The sequence below is a fragment of the Zootoca vivipara genome, chromosome 4 (genome assembly GCF_965207765.1).
Source record: "Zootoca vivipara chromosome 4, rZooViv2.hap1.1, whole genome shotgun sequence".
Lineage (NCBI taxonomy): Eukaryota > Metazoa > Chordata > Lepidosauria > Squamata > Lacertidae > Zootoca > Zootoca vivipara.
The window spans coordinates 39,967,305-39,982,140 of NC_142587.1; the positions used below are offsets into that span (position 1 = coordinate 39,967,305).

At 39.4% G+C, this 14,836-nt stretch overlaps 1 protein-coding gene across 7 annotated transcripts in view; it reads right to left on the bottom strand.

Moving 5' to 3' along the window:
• BCLAF3 (BCLAF1 and THRAP3 family member 3) overlaps positions 1 to 14,836 on the bottom strand; it is a 29,211-nt gene that overhangs the window by 5,178 nt on the left and 9,197 nt on the right. For 6 of the 7 annotated variants that reach the window (XM_088667789.1, XM_035116802.3, XM_088667788.1 and 3 more), the window contains 8 exons: positions 12,930 to 12,997; positions 11,737 to 12,318; positions 10,736 to 11,389; positions 8,248 to 8,426; positions 6,843 to 6,951; positions 5,914 to 5,977; positions 5,171 to 5,289; positions 1,748 to 1,862 (listed from right to left, as the gene is read on the bottom strand). In XM_088667789.1, coding sequence (XP_088523915.1) covers positions 1,748 to 1,862; positions 5,171 to 5,289; positions 5,914 to 5,977; positions 6,843 to 6,951; positions 8,248 to 8,426; positions 10,736 to 11,389; positions 11,737 to 12,318; positions 12,930 to 12,970 — 1,863 coding nt within the window. In that variant the 5' untranslated portion in view covers positions 12,971 to 12,997. Of the gene's footprint in view, positions 1 to 1,747; positions 1,863 to 2,995; positions 3,266 to 5,170; positions 5,290 to 5,913; positions 5,978 to 6,842; positions 6,952 to 8,247; positions 8,427 to 10,735; positions 11,390 to 11,736; positions 12,319 to 12,929; positions 12,998 to 14,836 lie in introns of all 7 variants that reach the window. The other variant, XR_015949530.1, reaches the window with a different exon arrangement.

Below are 14,836 nucleotides of genomic sequence, written 5' to 3' on the forward strand. Positions count from 1 at the left end.
CTATTTCTGCCAGTCTCCTAACTGGCTAACTAAAAGGGAGTCAGCTAGACCATTTCTTAAATTCCTTTTCTGTACAAGCTTTTCTGCTGCTCCTCGTAGCCTCAGCAGGTTCCATCTCCTTTCCCCATGCTGGCTCTCTACAAATCCCTCAGCTAGAGTAAGAGCTGCCTCCATTTTTGGCTTCTTCTCTTCCACACCCTCTCATGATTATCATGGAGGGAAAAGCAGCTGTGGCTCATCCCTAGCTCAACCCAGCCACTCTGACAAACTTAGTTGGTCTCTAAGGTGCTACTGAAGAAGAAGAAAATTATTTTGTTTTGACTACGCCAGACCAACACGGCTACCTACCTGTAACTCAGCCATCCTATACAGTGGTACCTCACTAGACGAATGCCCTGCTAGACGAATTTTTCGCTAGACAAATGGGTTTTGCGATCAGAGGTTGCCTCGCAAGACGACGAGGTTTTCTATGGCTGCCGCTTCGTCTTGCGAAGCGTGGCCATAAAAACCTCTGATCACAAAACCTACAGGGTATTCCTCTAGCGAAAGGGGAACCAGCTACTGTGTGGGAAGAAGGCAAAGGAAGATGAGCTGTCAGCACCTAGCAGCTCATTTTCCTTTGCCTTCTTCCCGCGCTGCAGCTTGTTCCCCTTTGTGTTCAGCTGGTCTCTGTCGGTTGCCGCGAGCAGTGAGGGGCAACTGGAAGAGGCCAGCGGAACACAAAGGGGAACTAGCGCATGGGGGGGGAGGAACGATGCGTTTCTCCGCTTCCCCCCCCCCCGCCGCCGCCTAGCCCGACAGAGCGGCATTTGACGGGGCTTCCGAACCCCCGTCAGATGCCAGCTCTGTCGGGGGGGGGGGGAGGAACGAAGGAAGAGAAAGCTGCCCTTTCTCTTCCTTCGTTCCTCTCCCCCTGCCGCCGACAGCAAGGACAGATTCCAGGGTTCAGCGCTTCTCCAAACCCCGGGATCTGTCCTTGCTGTCAGCGGTGGGGGGAGAGGAACGAATGGAGAGAAAGCTGCCCTTTCTCTCCGTTCGTTCCTCTCCCCCCACCGCCAACAGCAAGGACAGGCAGGCAGGCGGCAACAGCCCGGGGAAGCTCCGGGGTTGTTGCCACCTGCCTGCCTTCCCCAAGCAAGCGCCCTTCCCCAAGCCAAAGCACAGCGGCCGCTTGCTCAGGGAAGGCAGGCAGACAGGCGGCAACAGCCCCGTGTTTAATTTCGAAGAAAAATCATGCAGAAAATGAGGCATGGGGAGATAAAATCTTGCCACTCTGCCTTATATGTTTTTCCATTTCAAGCTGGGTTTATATATTAATGTGAAAGTGAGGTTAGGGCTGTGCTGGCTCTGTGGAAAGAGAAAAGTTCTTAGCCCATTTTCAGAGGAACTTTTAGTATATTTTTGCTGGAGAGTAGAAACTTCTGTTGGTTATCAAGCCGCAGTTTGTTTACTATTGAAGTGTACAACCTGAAAACAACAAAGTTGTAAAAGGTTTCCCAATACAGATAAAAAGTACCAGTTTGTAGTGACTCAGTCATTCATTATAGGTTTTTTTATATTGTACAGCCTGAAAATAACTTAAACTGGGGGTTTCCTAAAAAAACACCCACTTATATACAGGGGACAACTTAAGCCTTCTTAGTGTTTGCAGCTTTTAAAGGGCTACAAAAATGCATCCCTGACTACCTGATAAAGAACCAATTTAATAGTCAAACAATGTGTTCAATTAATAATAATTTCAACTTACCATGTGAGGTTTCCTAATAAACTTCCTGAAAGGCGGTCTTAGAAATCTTGCAGGTTTTTGGAATCCATACATTTGACTGTTTCGTAATTTTGGAAAGCTACAACTCTGTTCATCCCTAAATAGACGCAATATTAAAAGCTGTGAAAACTAAAATGAAACCATGTCAAACAGTATAGCATTTTAAAATTAGCATTTTAAAATATATATTTTTTAATCCATGAAAATAAGCTCACCAGCCAGCCAGGCTAATCCTCCCTACCCATTGATATCAAGCAGGCACCTTCAGTATACTGTTTTCAATACCTGCTAAAGTCTTTTCTTTAAGCAAGCCTACCTAGACATGCAAATTTGGAATGTATTTTAATATGTAATTTTTAAATGTGTGTTTTTAAAAAGGCTGGCTGGTTTTGAAGAAAATGAAGCTAGCTTGTTTTAAATATCTGATTTTATCAGTAATATTAATGTATAAACCACGTAGGTTTTTATGACTAAGTAGGATAAAATAAAATGAAATAAAACATCCATGCAAAGAATAATGCAGAGTAATGAATGTAAAGGTCACTAAAATAAACCCAAGGTAACTCTGAGTATGTTGCTATGAAGCCTTCATAACCTGACTGGGAAGAAATACAAAAACAATGCATGCTCTCTGTTGGATGAATCATTAACAGCCAGTACCCATTAAAAAAATTAATGTGTATTCCTGTAACTATGGGTAGCTTACATTTTTGAGAGCTGAAGACATTTCTCATAAACAGACACTTTTTCAGACACAAACCAGCAATCAAGAGGGAAGAGTCTCACGGAAAGCCATATGTTTCTACAACAAATATCATATACACAAAGCATCCTTGCCTGTGCCACACTCTTTATGCCGAGATTAAAAGTTTATGCATGATTGCAAACTGCGAGTTGTCAAAAATCACAACAGTATTTATGCAAATACCTAGTATGAAATCCTTTTTTCTCTGCATTATTTCCATTAAGTTTGGATGCATCAGTTTTACAGAGTTCTATATGAAGTCCCAAAACTGTCAAGAATGAGAAGCTGTATTTTGCTTCAAATGCATAAAATGGGAGAATTACCAAATATTTACGTGATATTTACGTGATATCTGTAAACACAATTGGCCAGATACTGAACAAACAAAAATATATTCCTAGAAAATATCAAATGTAAACCGTAGTACCCACCAAAATAATTCTGGCAACTGAAAGCCAGTTTCTGTAAGGTTTTAAAGCACTTACTGATGTTCCTCCTATTTGGGAATGTTGTGAGGAAGGACACTTAAATAGTGAGGTAGCCACTGAGAATCCTTTCATAGAGTGGATGTACCACATGGATAGCAATTTCCATAGGGCATTCTCAGTAGATCGAAAGAGACCACAATGGAAAACAGGTAGAAGGAACTGGGTTCTTGGCAATTCATCTGGTCAGAAAATGGGCCACTACTTTTATGCTTGCTGAAGCATCCCAGCCGTCTCTGTGGGCAGCCACTTACATTACAGTAATCTTCTCTAGAGGTTTTTAAGGAATGAAAGATGCAAGAGGGTCAACAGGATACAATTATTCAAATTATGCTAGGCAGAGATTATAAAATAGGAGTTATTAGATTCTCAGTACCATATGCAAGCTGAAAGCCAGAAAAACTAGTGGTTTAGAGCATCCAAGTGCAGAGAAGTATTGCAGACAAAGTGGCAAATGATAAAAGAATTCAGCTTCTTCCAAATGGCCTTTGCGAGCCAGAACTATTCTGAGTCAGTCATGTACGCCTGAGCACTATATGCTCACTGGATGTAACAATGACTTAAAATTATCTCAACGAATAAAGCCAGGCTAAATTCCTGACACTGTGAATTCACACTCTGTATTCAATTAGAAGATCTAACTTTATTTAAATATTGAGTAATCTGGTCTACAAAATAGGTGACAAATTCAGTATAGAGAGCCAAGAATGACTCATCTTCCAGCAGAGACATCCAGAGTTCACCAGGCCATTCATCACCCAGAACAGCTTTGCCAGACAGCACTTTGCAAACACTATGACTGAAGACACGATATATTGCTTTGCGCTGCTGTTCCAGTTGGTCAAGGCTATGTGGACTGTGAAATTTTAAAATCCTATGCCATCTAAACCTAATTTCACTGTTTAGATTTTTCATTAAACAGCTTAATTAAATAAGACTTCCAAAATCCAGGGTTTTAATCATTTGAAAATTTATAGGGACTAGGAAAAGGCGAAGAGCACAGACAGAACATTTGCAGAGAAAGAAACCAAGAAATAATAGCAACAGGATAGGGCCAAGAGCTGTACAGGTAATCTGAAGACAGAAAAGTTGGATACATGCATACCAGGTCCACTTGCCCATTTGACCTCAAGCATCACAAACTCTCAAAAAAACAGCCATACATTTTGAAAAAAAAACCCTAAAGCATCCCAGAATATTGAATTATTCGTCATAGAAGGGACTGCACATTTGCAATTACCATATTCAATACCAGCATCCCTATATATACACAGTTAACAATGTAATTAGGACTTCACTCCAGAAAGCCAATTAGCTACATTATCTTTTAGGTACTGCAAAATAGCATGACTCATTTTTGGGGGGTAAACTGATGAAAAGGGTGTTGAAGACAGACAATAAGAGTCAGTGTCTCACTCCTGTCTCTATGCATCATGCACACCATCATTCTTCTTCTCGTAATTCCCATGTGGTAGAGATGACCAAAGAATAACAGCTGTCCTCCAGAATACATGAGTGGGGAGAGAAAATGCTCATGGAAAACTGTGACTAGTTCGGAGGGAGATGGGATCCAGAAGATGGGATTACAGGCAGAGTGGACATCATCGGGCTTTGACAACCAGACAAATCGAAGCAAGCATAATGAGAGCTCCACCCTCGGACTTCTGACTCAAAGTTTAACTATACCACCAAAGGCAAGAGACATCTCTAATGGGCTGTGCGGCTAGAAAGCAAAAAACCTTCTGTATAGTCCTACTTGAGCTCAAGCTAGAGATGAAATGAAGGAATAAATGAGTAGACTTTTCTACACCCTAAGTCTATGTCCATCATTACCTAAGTCTATGTCCATCAGAGCCTAACATAGCATGGTGACAGTTTAGTATCTAAACTAGTTTGACTTCTCATCCCCGTCTCTATTATTATTGGGAGTAACATACAATATACTGCATCAGAGAAAGGAGGACCTAAAGATTATTGCCGAAAGCAAAACTAACTTTAATTTATCCTTTAAATACATTATAGAAAATTAAAAACTTAGGATTTCTGAAGTGTCTTTGAGTGCTACATTGAAAATGATGAGGGGAAAGAAAAAAATACACTAAAATGAAATATGTTTTAAAGTTCATATAATGCAACAGAACTTAAAAGTGCAACCTGTTATTTGAACACAATTACCTATGTGATGCACCATCGATATAAAAGTTGTTCTCATCTTCATTCCGCAATCTTTCTTTTCTTCTTCTCTCAATGTCATATCTTAGATCATTTGGATCTTCTAGAACTCTCATCACGCTCTAAAGAAACAACAAATGGCTTGTAGAATGATACAGTTCACTTGTTCTTATGAATCTTATAGAATGATACAGTTCTTATGAACAAGATTAGTATTAGAAGAAATAAACCAACAAAACAAAGAACTTCAAATTTTAGAGGTCAGTGTCACAGATTATGTTGACATAGGATTCTAATGTGGTATAGTGGTTTAAAGCAGAGTGCCCTGCAGATAGTGCTGGAACTCAATACGCATCAGTCCCAGGCAGCAATGATGTGAGTTGTTTCAATTAACATCTGGAGGGCATCACACTGGCCCCCACTGATTTAAGTGTTGGGGTAGGGCTTTGAAGACCCAGGTCCAAATCCTCATTCAGCCATTAAGCTCACTTGACGTTGAGCCAGGCACTCTCTCTCAACAAAACATACTTCACAGGGTTGTTTGGGTGGGTGGGGGACCACCTGTGTGTGTGTGGAGAATCACAAATCCTTCCTTTGTATCTTTGAAGAAAGGATGGGATATAAAATGTAAGTACAGTACAAATGATTTAAGTTAGCATATACCACTTTAAAATATGAAGGCATAGAATTACAACATTGTCACTGAAAATACACTTTCCTTACATTCAAAAATGAAATACACATACCTGCTCAGACTTGCATGGAACAGCTCTTTTTTTCTGAAGTTCTGCCAAAGACATATCGATTCTCCTGATGTAATGAGCATATCATTCAGCATCAGTAAGAGGGTCAAATGGAAGCAAGAAAGTTAACTTCAATAGGAACTGAATTATCTTACTATATAATATTGTGTAAGAAAAAAGTCATCCTGCATTTTATGTGGCATGTGAACTATAGGATGATAACAGCAGGCAGAGCAAGCGAGCTAAGCCAGTCGACCAAACAAATAAGGAGGGTGGCACAGTGGGCAAGTGAGTGGGCAGGTGGGTGGCCCAGGAGGGTGGCAGTCCCTAGTACAAAAATACTTGCATAATGCATCTTTACAACCACTAAGCTACTAGGAGTTTTACTGGTGCTGGTGGAGCTGGGTCCAAAAATCAGAGGCCAGGAATTGATGCACATGGGAAAGACATGTCTTCTTGGTCATATTCATATTCAAGATAATGCTGTGTTTTAACACCATGTTCAGTATACATTCCTAGTCATGCAATTTATGTCTATTAGGATTGAAATCCCGGAGGCATAAACGGAAGTCATTAACCGACAAAAAGTCAAGATAGATTAGGCCTATGTGTGCTGCACTCTGTGTGCTAAGTTTCCGCAACTGCACTCTGATGAAAAAAAATCTTAGCATAGAAAGTCAAGATATGAATGAACTTCATGCATGCACATGCAGTCCCTTTGCTCCCACTTCTTTGCTCCCTCTGTGCAAGCAAGCTGTGGCTAAGCACAGTTCTCATTACATCTGAACATGGAGCTGTGGTTAATAGCTTCCAAACAAGCCAAGATATGGAAACGAACTTTGAACCATGGCGAGAGGCATTCCAGGTAGCAAAGAAATGTTCTGTCAACTACCGAGCAAGATTTTTACTGGACCAATGTACATTTATTTTACCTGTGAATTTCTGGATTTGAATGTCTTTTAACTTCATTTGCCAATGGCTTATCTTCTATTTTTGAGAAGCGCTCATGTAACGTTAGATCAGGAGATTTAAAGTAATTTGCTGTGAAGAGGATGAAAAGGGAAAAGAAAGTTAATCATTTTCATTGCAATTTCAGCATTAAAAGTGGTGCTGAAACTAACACGCTGGTGACAATGAAGCTATGAAGTTATTTATGTCCTCATGGCTTTGTATCTCTAAAGCCATACCTCTCTCTCTCTCTCTACATTATCTCTAATGATAATGGGTGGAATTCCATGCCACTCTCTTCCAATGGCTCTATCTGTGCAAGAGAGGGGGAAGCCTAATTGCACAAACGAAAATCCTTGAGCAGGGCTTTCACTGATTAGCTCATTAGGTGAATCCCACCCACAAAATTGGGCTTCGGCAGCCCTTCAATAACTCCCTGAGGTCCTAAAGACGTGCCCCTCTAAAGATGTGAACAACATTACTTACACCTCAAAATGCAAAAGATAAAAGCAATACTTACTTTTTATAAAAAGTTCAAAATGGGCAACAAGGCAAAAGATCTAGAATATGCATACATAATTTCATTTTCTCCTGAATTCAAGTGTACTTCTGTTTAGGTAACCTCATATGACTTGAAGAGACCATAACTTGTTAAATGCAACTATATTTTTGTTCAGTCTTTTTAATTTAAAACTGACCTTACACACGAGTTATGACATAGAAAGGGAGACTGTTTCTTCTTATTGCTCAATGCTTTCTAGGACTGTTTCACAGGCAAAAAAGCACTAATATGTCTCTCCTTTCTTCTTACAAAGATTGTGAGAGCTCAGAGAGCCAATCTTATGATAAATCTAATAATCATATATACTAATAATGATCGTGATTCTCCTAGTGTCAGCTCTTATGTAGCCAAAATCACACCATCCTTATATAGGAGCGAGGTGTTTGCAGGCTCAGGGAGAAAACCCTTGTGAGAAACTCCCTCCTCCCAAAAAAACCAATGAAAACTGAGCAGGCCTCAGAATGCTGACTGTCTATTGGAGGGGAATGGAAAACTATGTACTGTAGCAGAATTCAACCAAGTATCCCGAATAGGAGCACTCCACACTGCACACAATGTATTGCAGGTCCTACATGAAATCTCTAATTTAAGGAGTAGAAAGCAATATTTCCTGGATTTATGATGTTAAACTACTAATTTCTTGCTCTGAAATCTGCAAAATATTGCACTGCCTTTAAACAGGGATTATTCTTGCACAACTCCATGAAGTCTATATGATGTTTCACACATCCTGAGCTACTTGGATTAATGAAATTCATAGTAATTTGACAACACAAAGATGCAGACTACACCACATATAATGTGCATGTCTAACACTCTGTAACCACCTTTAACTTGATGGATAATTGTGATGATTTCCTGAGCAAATTCTTTTGATGGGTTTTGTTCTACCTTCTGCGTCACAGATTTTATATGCTCAAACACTGGATGGAAATTTTCAGTTTTTCTACCCACAGCTACTAGATCACATGATGTCTGCCTCTCCATGATATGAGTAGACGCACTCCTGGAATAAATTTAGACATGTTTAGAAAATATTCCCTCAAATATTTAACATAATAGTAACAATACATTTAAAAAGGTTATTTCAAAGGAAAGTAAAACTAAGTATTCCACAAATGAAGGAAAGATTTGTGATTTTAACAATGCTAATACATATTACTTTTATATTAGGAACACTTCAAGTACTCACCCTTTTTCACAACCAACACACACACAAGTATTAAAGCAAACACAAAGAGTCAGTTCAACCTATAACGTCCTGAAGACAACTCAAAAATTAAAGCTGGACAGAAATGCTGGAGACAGCTTTTGCTTAAATGCCATTTTTGTTTGCTTTCTTATTCTGCTGTTAATAGTGACATCACTGGGCTAAATTTTAAATAATCATTCTGGATTTTCTGAAAACCGTTTTGTGCTAAAAATGGTGACCCCAAACATTTGGCTCAGCCCTATCAGAAATCAGTATCTTAGGAAGAAGCCTTATCTCCTCTTTTGAACATGGTACATACAAGATTCTCTCCCATCTTCAGTATGTAATCCTCTACTCTTCCTGCTCTGGTATCCAAGGAAGAAGGCGCTTCCCTTATATCCTTGCCTTGGATTCATGGAATTCCATGGTATTTCAAATGGCTACACTGCATTCTCATTCTCTGGTGTTCTGGTGTCCCTGCGTGGAGCTTTTAGGTTCCTCCCGCAGAAAAGCCCTTCTCTCTCCCAAATTTGACAAATCTACAGTATAATGCACCACAAGAAGTTACAACACAGATTCTCACACTAGAGAAGATGTTGGAACGTTTTGCCCTAGATTTTGCTTTTGACTACTGCTGATTTAAGAATCAGAGACCCAAGGTGTATATTTTGATTTAATGATGCTTCAAATATTAATGGCATTTAGATAGAACAGAGCAATGAAAAGTTTTTATGCAAGGCTCCTGTGTGCCTATATTTTATAACCCCTGTGCTCTCCAGGCCAAAAGCAATAAACCCTATCTAACCCTGAAGGTGGCACAAATGATCATTAAGGATGTTGTTCTAGTTAGGACTGGGGAGTGAATCCAAACATCTCTTTGAAGCTTCCTGAGATGGCTCAGGGATGAAGGGAAGCAAGATAGGGACAGGAATGTCAACAGCCCTGTCCAAGGCCTGGTTGCTAAGGAAGCAGTGATCAAGTAGGACATTTGAGACCCAAATGGCCTGGGCACTTAGGGGCACCCCAAGGTAATTGTGGGCATGAAGTTGCTAGAATGGAGCCATGCGTGTTTTACTTGTAACCTTCTTTGATGTATGCAGAAGTATGTTTAGGAATGTTTTGATGTTTTCTGACTCTTTGTATGCTGTGTTTTTTGAGTTACTATATAAGCTATGTTCTGATTTCCCTCTGGGCAGACCTTCTTCTTAAGTGGTGGTTCGGCTAGAACAACCACATTAAGTTGGGCTCTGTCCTACTGCAATAGTATCTAATAAACTCTGGGTCCCTAACTGGGTGCTGGACTTGATTTTCTTCCTTGGTTCCATGTTTTATTTAAAGGTAGTCCCTTGCCTGGGTGAGAACAAGGTGGCGTAGAAGAAAATTCTTACCACACTGCTTATAGGTAAGGATCCAAAAAATGCCTATGCAGATACCTAGAGCAATTGGGTGCACAAGAACTGTGTCAATTTCCTCATCCCATCCTGCTACCTACTTGAGACGCACCATGCAAGAAAGGGATGAATGAAGGCAGAAATTGTGGGAGAAGCTGCCCTTTATCTTAGCCTCAGACAGAGTGTGTACCGGGGCTGAACCCAGTTTTGCTAATCTTCTGGAGCAGTTTCTTGGGGGGTGGGGGTGTCCACTAACAATGTCCTGGAGGGCTTGCAGAAACCCACATTAAATTCTTTGAATTCCAACTTACTACATACGTTTTAAAAGGAACAACAAGTGCATGCTTATTAGCAAAATGCACCATGAGATAAATAATTAGGTATCTAAAACTTTCCAAATAAAGAGCTTAGGGACTTGAAATGAAAAACATTTGTAAAGAAGTAAGAAAAATTTACAAAAATAGATACCGGTAACATATCCTTTTTGTTTTCGCTGCTACTGGCTTTCTCAAGGCCAACTTAAACAGAATTTGAACACTGCCCTTATCTAAATCTCTATCCACTAACATGACTATCCCATGAGATGCTGCAATTTTTAAGCATATGCAGGGGACCTCAAACTTCACTTATCCATTGAGCTCAATACTACCATAGTATAATGATCAAGCGACTTGACATCTTTAATACATTCATAAACATGGATGTTGTTTTTAAAAATCCAAAATCCAATACCTGTATTTATTTATGGTTTTCTTCATATCCACTTTGACTGTGAGTTTTTCCTTTCTTGTGTGGTGGACATCAGACACTTTTACATCTGAAATTTTGTGATGAGTGTCATGCTGATCTCTCCTTCCCCTAAAATCCATTTCTTTCCTGAGTCTTTCCTTCTCTTTTTGATCAAAGGGTAAGAGATCAGCATCACTTTTGTGAGATTTAGCACATGAATTGTAGCCTTTTCCCGAAATATATTTAACTGGTGCTTCTATATGAGGGTCATCTGTGTGCCTGACTCTTTCACTTTTATAGTAATTTGAATATTTGCTATTCCAAGCTTCTTTGGGAGAATTATATTTCTTCTCTTCCACCTTCATATATTTCTCTGCTCTTTCATCAGATATATATTTCCCTCCATCTGGATGTCTATGACGTTTCTGACTATAGTCATATGTAATCTTTGTTTGACAGCTATCACTGTACTCTTTTACAACAGGCCGATGGGTTTGAAGACCAGGGTTTCTTTGCTCTCCCTTTTCTTGGTTGAGTGAAGAATGATCTTGCTTCCACTTGGAATTACTTGCTACTTCTCTATCATCATACCTCTCCAATTCTTTAGCCCTTTTAGACGTGTGCCCATATTCTCTGTAATCACGATCTGCAGGATACCTGTGTTGACATAAAGTAGTTTATACTTGAAGTAAGGAAGAAAATGAGAACTTACGTATGCAGAATGCTGGAAAACACAGGCTTTATGTAGAATGTGTCACCCCATGATCCCTCAAGCCACTAAAGAGAGGGGAAATTATGATCCTTTTATATGCTAGCCACCAACAGGATTAATTTAAAAGATACAATACTGCTCTACCACCAGCAGCCCACAATTAAACCATGTTTTATTCTGTTAGCAAAAAAAAATGGTTTTCAGGGTAGAATCTTCAACTATAAGGACAATCGACTTTCACTTGAGGCTTTACACCATTTAAAAAACCATTAAAACTGGGCAATTTCTCTACCTCTTCTGCAAAGAGCTCCTTGGCATAAATTCATTAGAACATCTTCGAGGTGATTGAGTATACTTGTCTTCTTGTAACTGGTGGTGCCTCAATTCATTTCCATTCCACTTCCTTTCAAAGTTACATGAAGTCCCTAATGGCTCATGGAAAGTCTTCATCCCTTTTGTATTTCCAGCAGCAGCTCGGGGGTCTTCATGCATCTCTCTGTCATGTGTTTTGGACGGATAAAAAGAATGGTTGTGTTCTTTGCGAGACATTTCTGGATATCTGGTAGGAAAGTGGCATCTTCCAATATCAGCATTCCTTTCTGGTGAATGTGTCCTACAAGGTTTGTGACTATACGTATCTTCTGAAGGGATTCTTTTCAGAGTTGGTGAATATGACCTACATTCATAAAGTCGGTGGTGGTTAGTTTCATGTGCTGCATATCTAGTACTGGCTTGTCCATATTTCCCATCTTCCACTCGCCACGGCATAGGCTTCTTTGCATCTTTCCGGAAACCTTTGTATTCACAGTCATAGTTGCTATGATTGTGCCTTTGTCTGTTGTGTTCCTGACTCCTGAAGGCAGGCGATAAAGACCTACATATAAACACACAAAAACACAAATCCATGTTAACTACTATAATATAGCTTCTTTTTGTGAATCTTAGGCTCTATCACAAACCATGTCCAAAAGTCTCTGGCTGAAATTACCCTGAGTGGCACATTTTCACTAGCACATGGGAGCTTTGCAGTTGTGACTTGCAGTCTCTCCCTTTTTCAAGTCAATTAAAATGCATGTCATGATACTTAAAAGGACAATAAACACAAAGAACAGAACAGGTTCCTGTAAGCAGATCTTCTCCATTATACAAACAGGAATCTCTGGGAGTTGTGCACACAAAGCTTGCTCTGATCTAATGAATCACACTTAGTAAGCCTCTCCTTATATGCAGTCATTCCAACTCCATTCAAATGGGTATCAGAGCTATCAACACTATTATGAAGAAAGGAGAAAACACTAAACTTGCATTTCTATTATCAGAATCTCTTTCACATGTGGAGTCCTGAACATATTTACTGTTATACATTATTAGGACTGCAGCCTCAATCAAACCCTGAAAAAGTCCTTTTTGACAACATCATTTAAGGCTCTTTTCTAGTAAGTTAAGTGAAACCTCTACGATCCATAGAAAAATATGGACATTTACCTTCGTTTCCATCTTGGTGATCTTGATCGTGATCTAACCATCTTTTCCTATCAATTAATTTATTGAATCTATAAAGAAAATATAAACAAATGACTACTTATTAATAATTAGGATCTGTTACAATAAAAATAGATAACAATTTTAAAATGTTTACACAATATCAGAGTATTTTAGTTTAGGCATTTTAATTTATGTTTAAATGAACAGCCACATTGTGGAAATGAAAAACGAAACAGAACACTTGTATAAGCTATTCCTTTACTTGAAAGCAAAGTACTGGTAGTAGCAATTGCTGACTTCATTTCTGCAAGTTAGTGCTGATAGATTGCATCCAACTGGTGCCTTCCTGCTGATGAAAGGCTCTTTGATCCAATAGAACCTTCTGTAAGCAGAACAGGAATCCCAGCCATCTCAGTTCTCCTTCACATCTACAATCCCCTTCTACACCACACAAATAAAATCTGTTTTGTAGGAGGATTTTTTGGAGGATGTTTTAGAATACCGGTAGCGTATGAGATGTAGGGGCTGTAGGGATCACCAAAGAACATCATATACAAAAACAATGGGAGATTAGCCTAATCCACTTCATCTTCAGGTATCTGAAGAAGTGTGCATGCAAACGAAAGCTCATACTTATGACAAACTTAGCTAAGGTGCTACTGGAAGGATTTTTTTATTTTGTTTTGACTGTGTCAGACCAACACAGCTACCTACCTGTAACCACTTCATCTATATCAGGGATGTACAACTCCCAAGAGACTGCGATCTATTCACAGAATATAAAAGTGGAAGTGATCCACCCATTTTTTGGGGGGAGGCCTGCAGGTCAAGGTTGTTGAGCTTTTTTTAGGGGGCCGCAGCAAATACTTCGGAAGCTGGGGGGGGGGCAGCTACAACATAAATCTATAAACAGAAAGTCATCCCGCCAGCAGAAACTCCATCTTCCAGTCTTGAAATCATGCGCAGATAGAGGAAAGAGGGGTGGGGCCGAATGCTTCTTTTACCCCATGGACGAAAATGAGCCCGCAACTTAAATACTGCTCAGAAGCTTCAGCTATGAGTTGGATTGGTGGGAATTTAATTGGTATAAACTAGCTCTGTTAAGAAGCTAGTAAACCAATACGGGAATCCCAGGTTTTCAGAACACCTACTTTTAAAAAGTGGAGGCATTTGAGATAGAGAAGCTTTTAATGTTTAACAGACCATTGTATTTTAATATTTTGTTGGAAGCCGCCCAGAGTGGATGGGGAAACCCAGCCAGATGGGTGGGGTATAAATAAATAAATAAATATATTATTATTATTATTATTATTATTATTATTATTATTATTATTATTATTATCTTTACATTCATAAGCAGCTTGTATAAGGCATGGTGCTTGATTTTAAAAGCATAAGTTCAAAGGCTCCATGGACAAGAAAAAATTAGCTGCAGAGTATGTATTATATTGTATGTCAGGATTACTCATAGTTTGTTAAATTCTATTTCTGAATCCCAACTGAGACCTAGTCATTGTCTCTGTATACTGTATAGGGGTATGGTGTTTGCTTATTATGTCTGCTACCTGAACAACTACATTCAGGGAAGTGGTAGCAACCAACATAGAGGCATCTAAGTATACTGCAATCTGAGATTGCTACAGAAGACTGTCCACTTTTGTGGCCTGTTTCACAATACTCCATAGTACTATACTGCTATGGTCAGTCTGGTGGTGCCATCCATACGTGAAATCTGAACAGCAAAAACTGTTCAGCAAAAACCTGAGGGGCATGGCATCTTCAGTAGCTGCAGAGTCACTTTCTCCACATGTGAAAAAAAATGATGGAAGTAAAGTATATGCCATTTAAACTTTTTCAAATATGCAAGGATTTTTTTAGCCAGGCACTGTTTTAATGTTATTATCAAA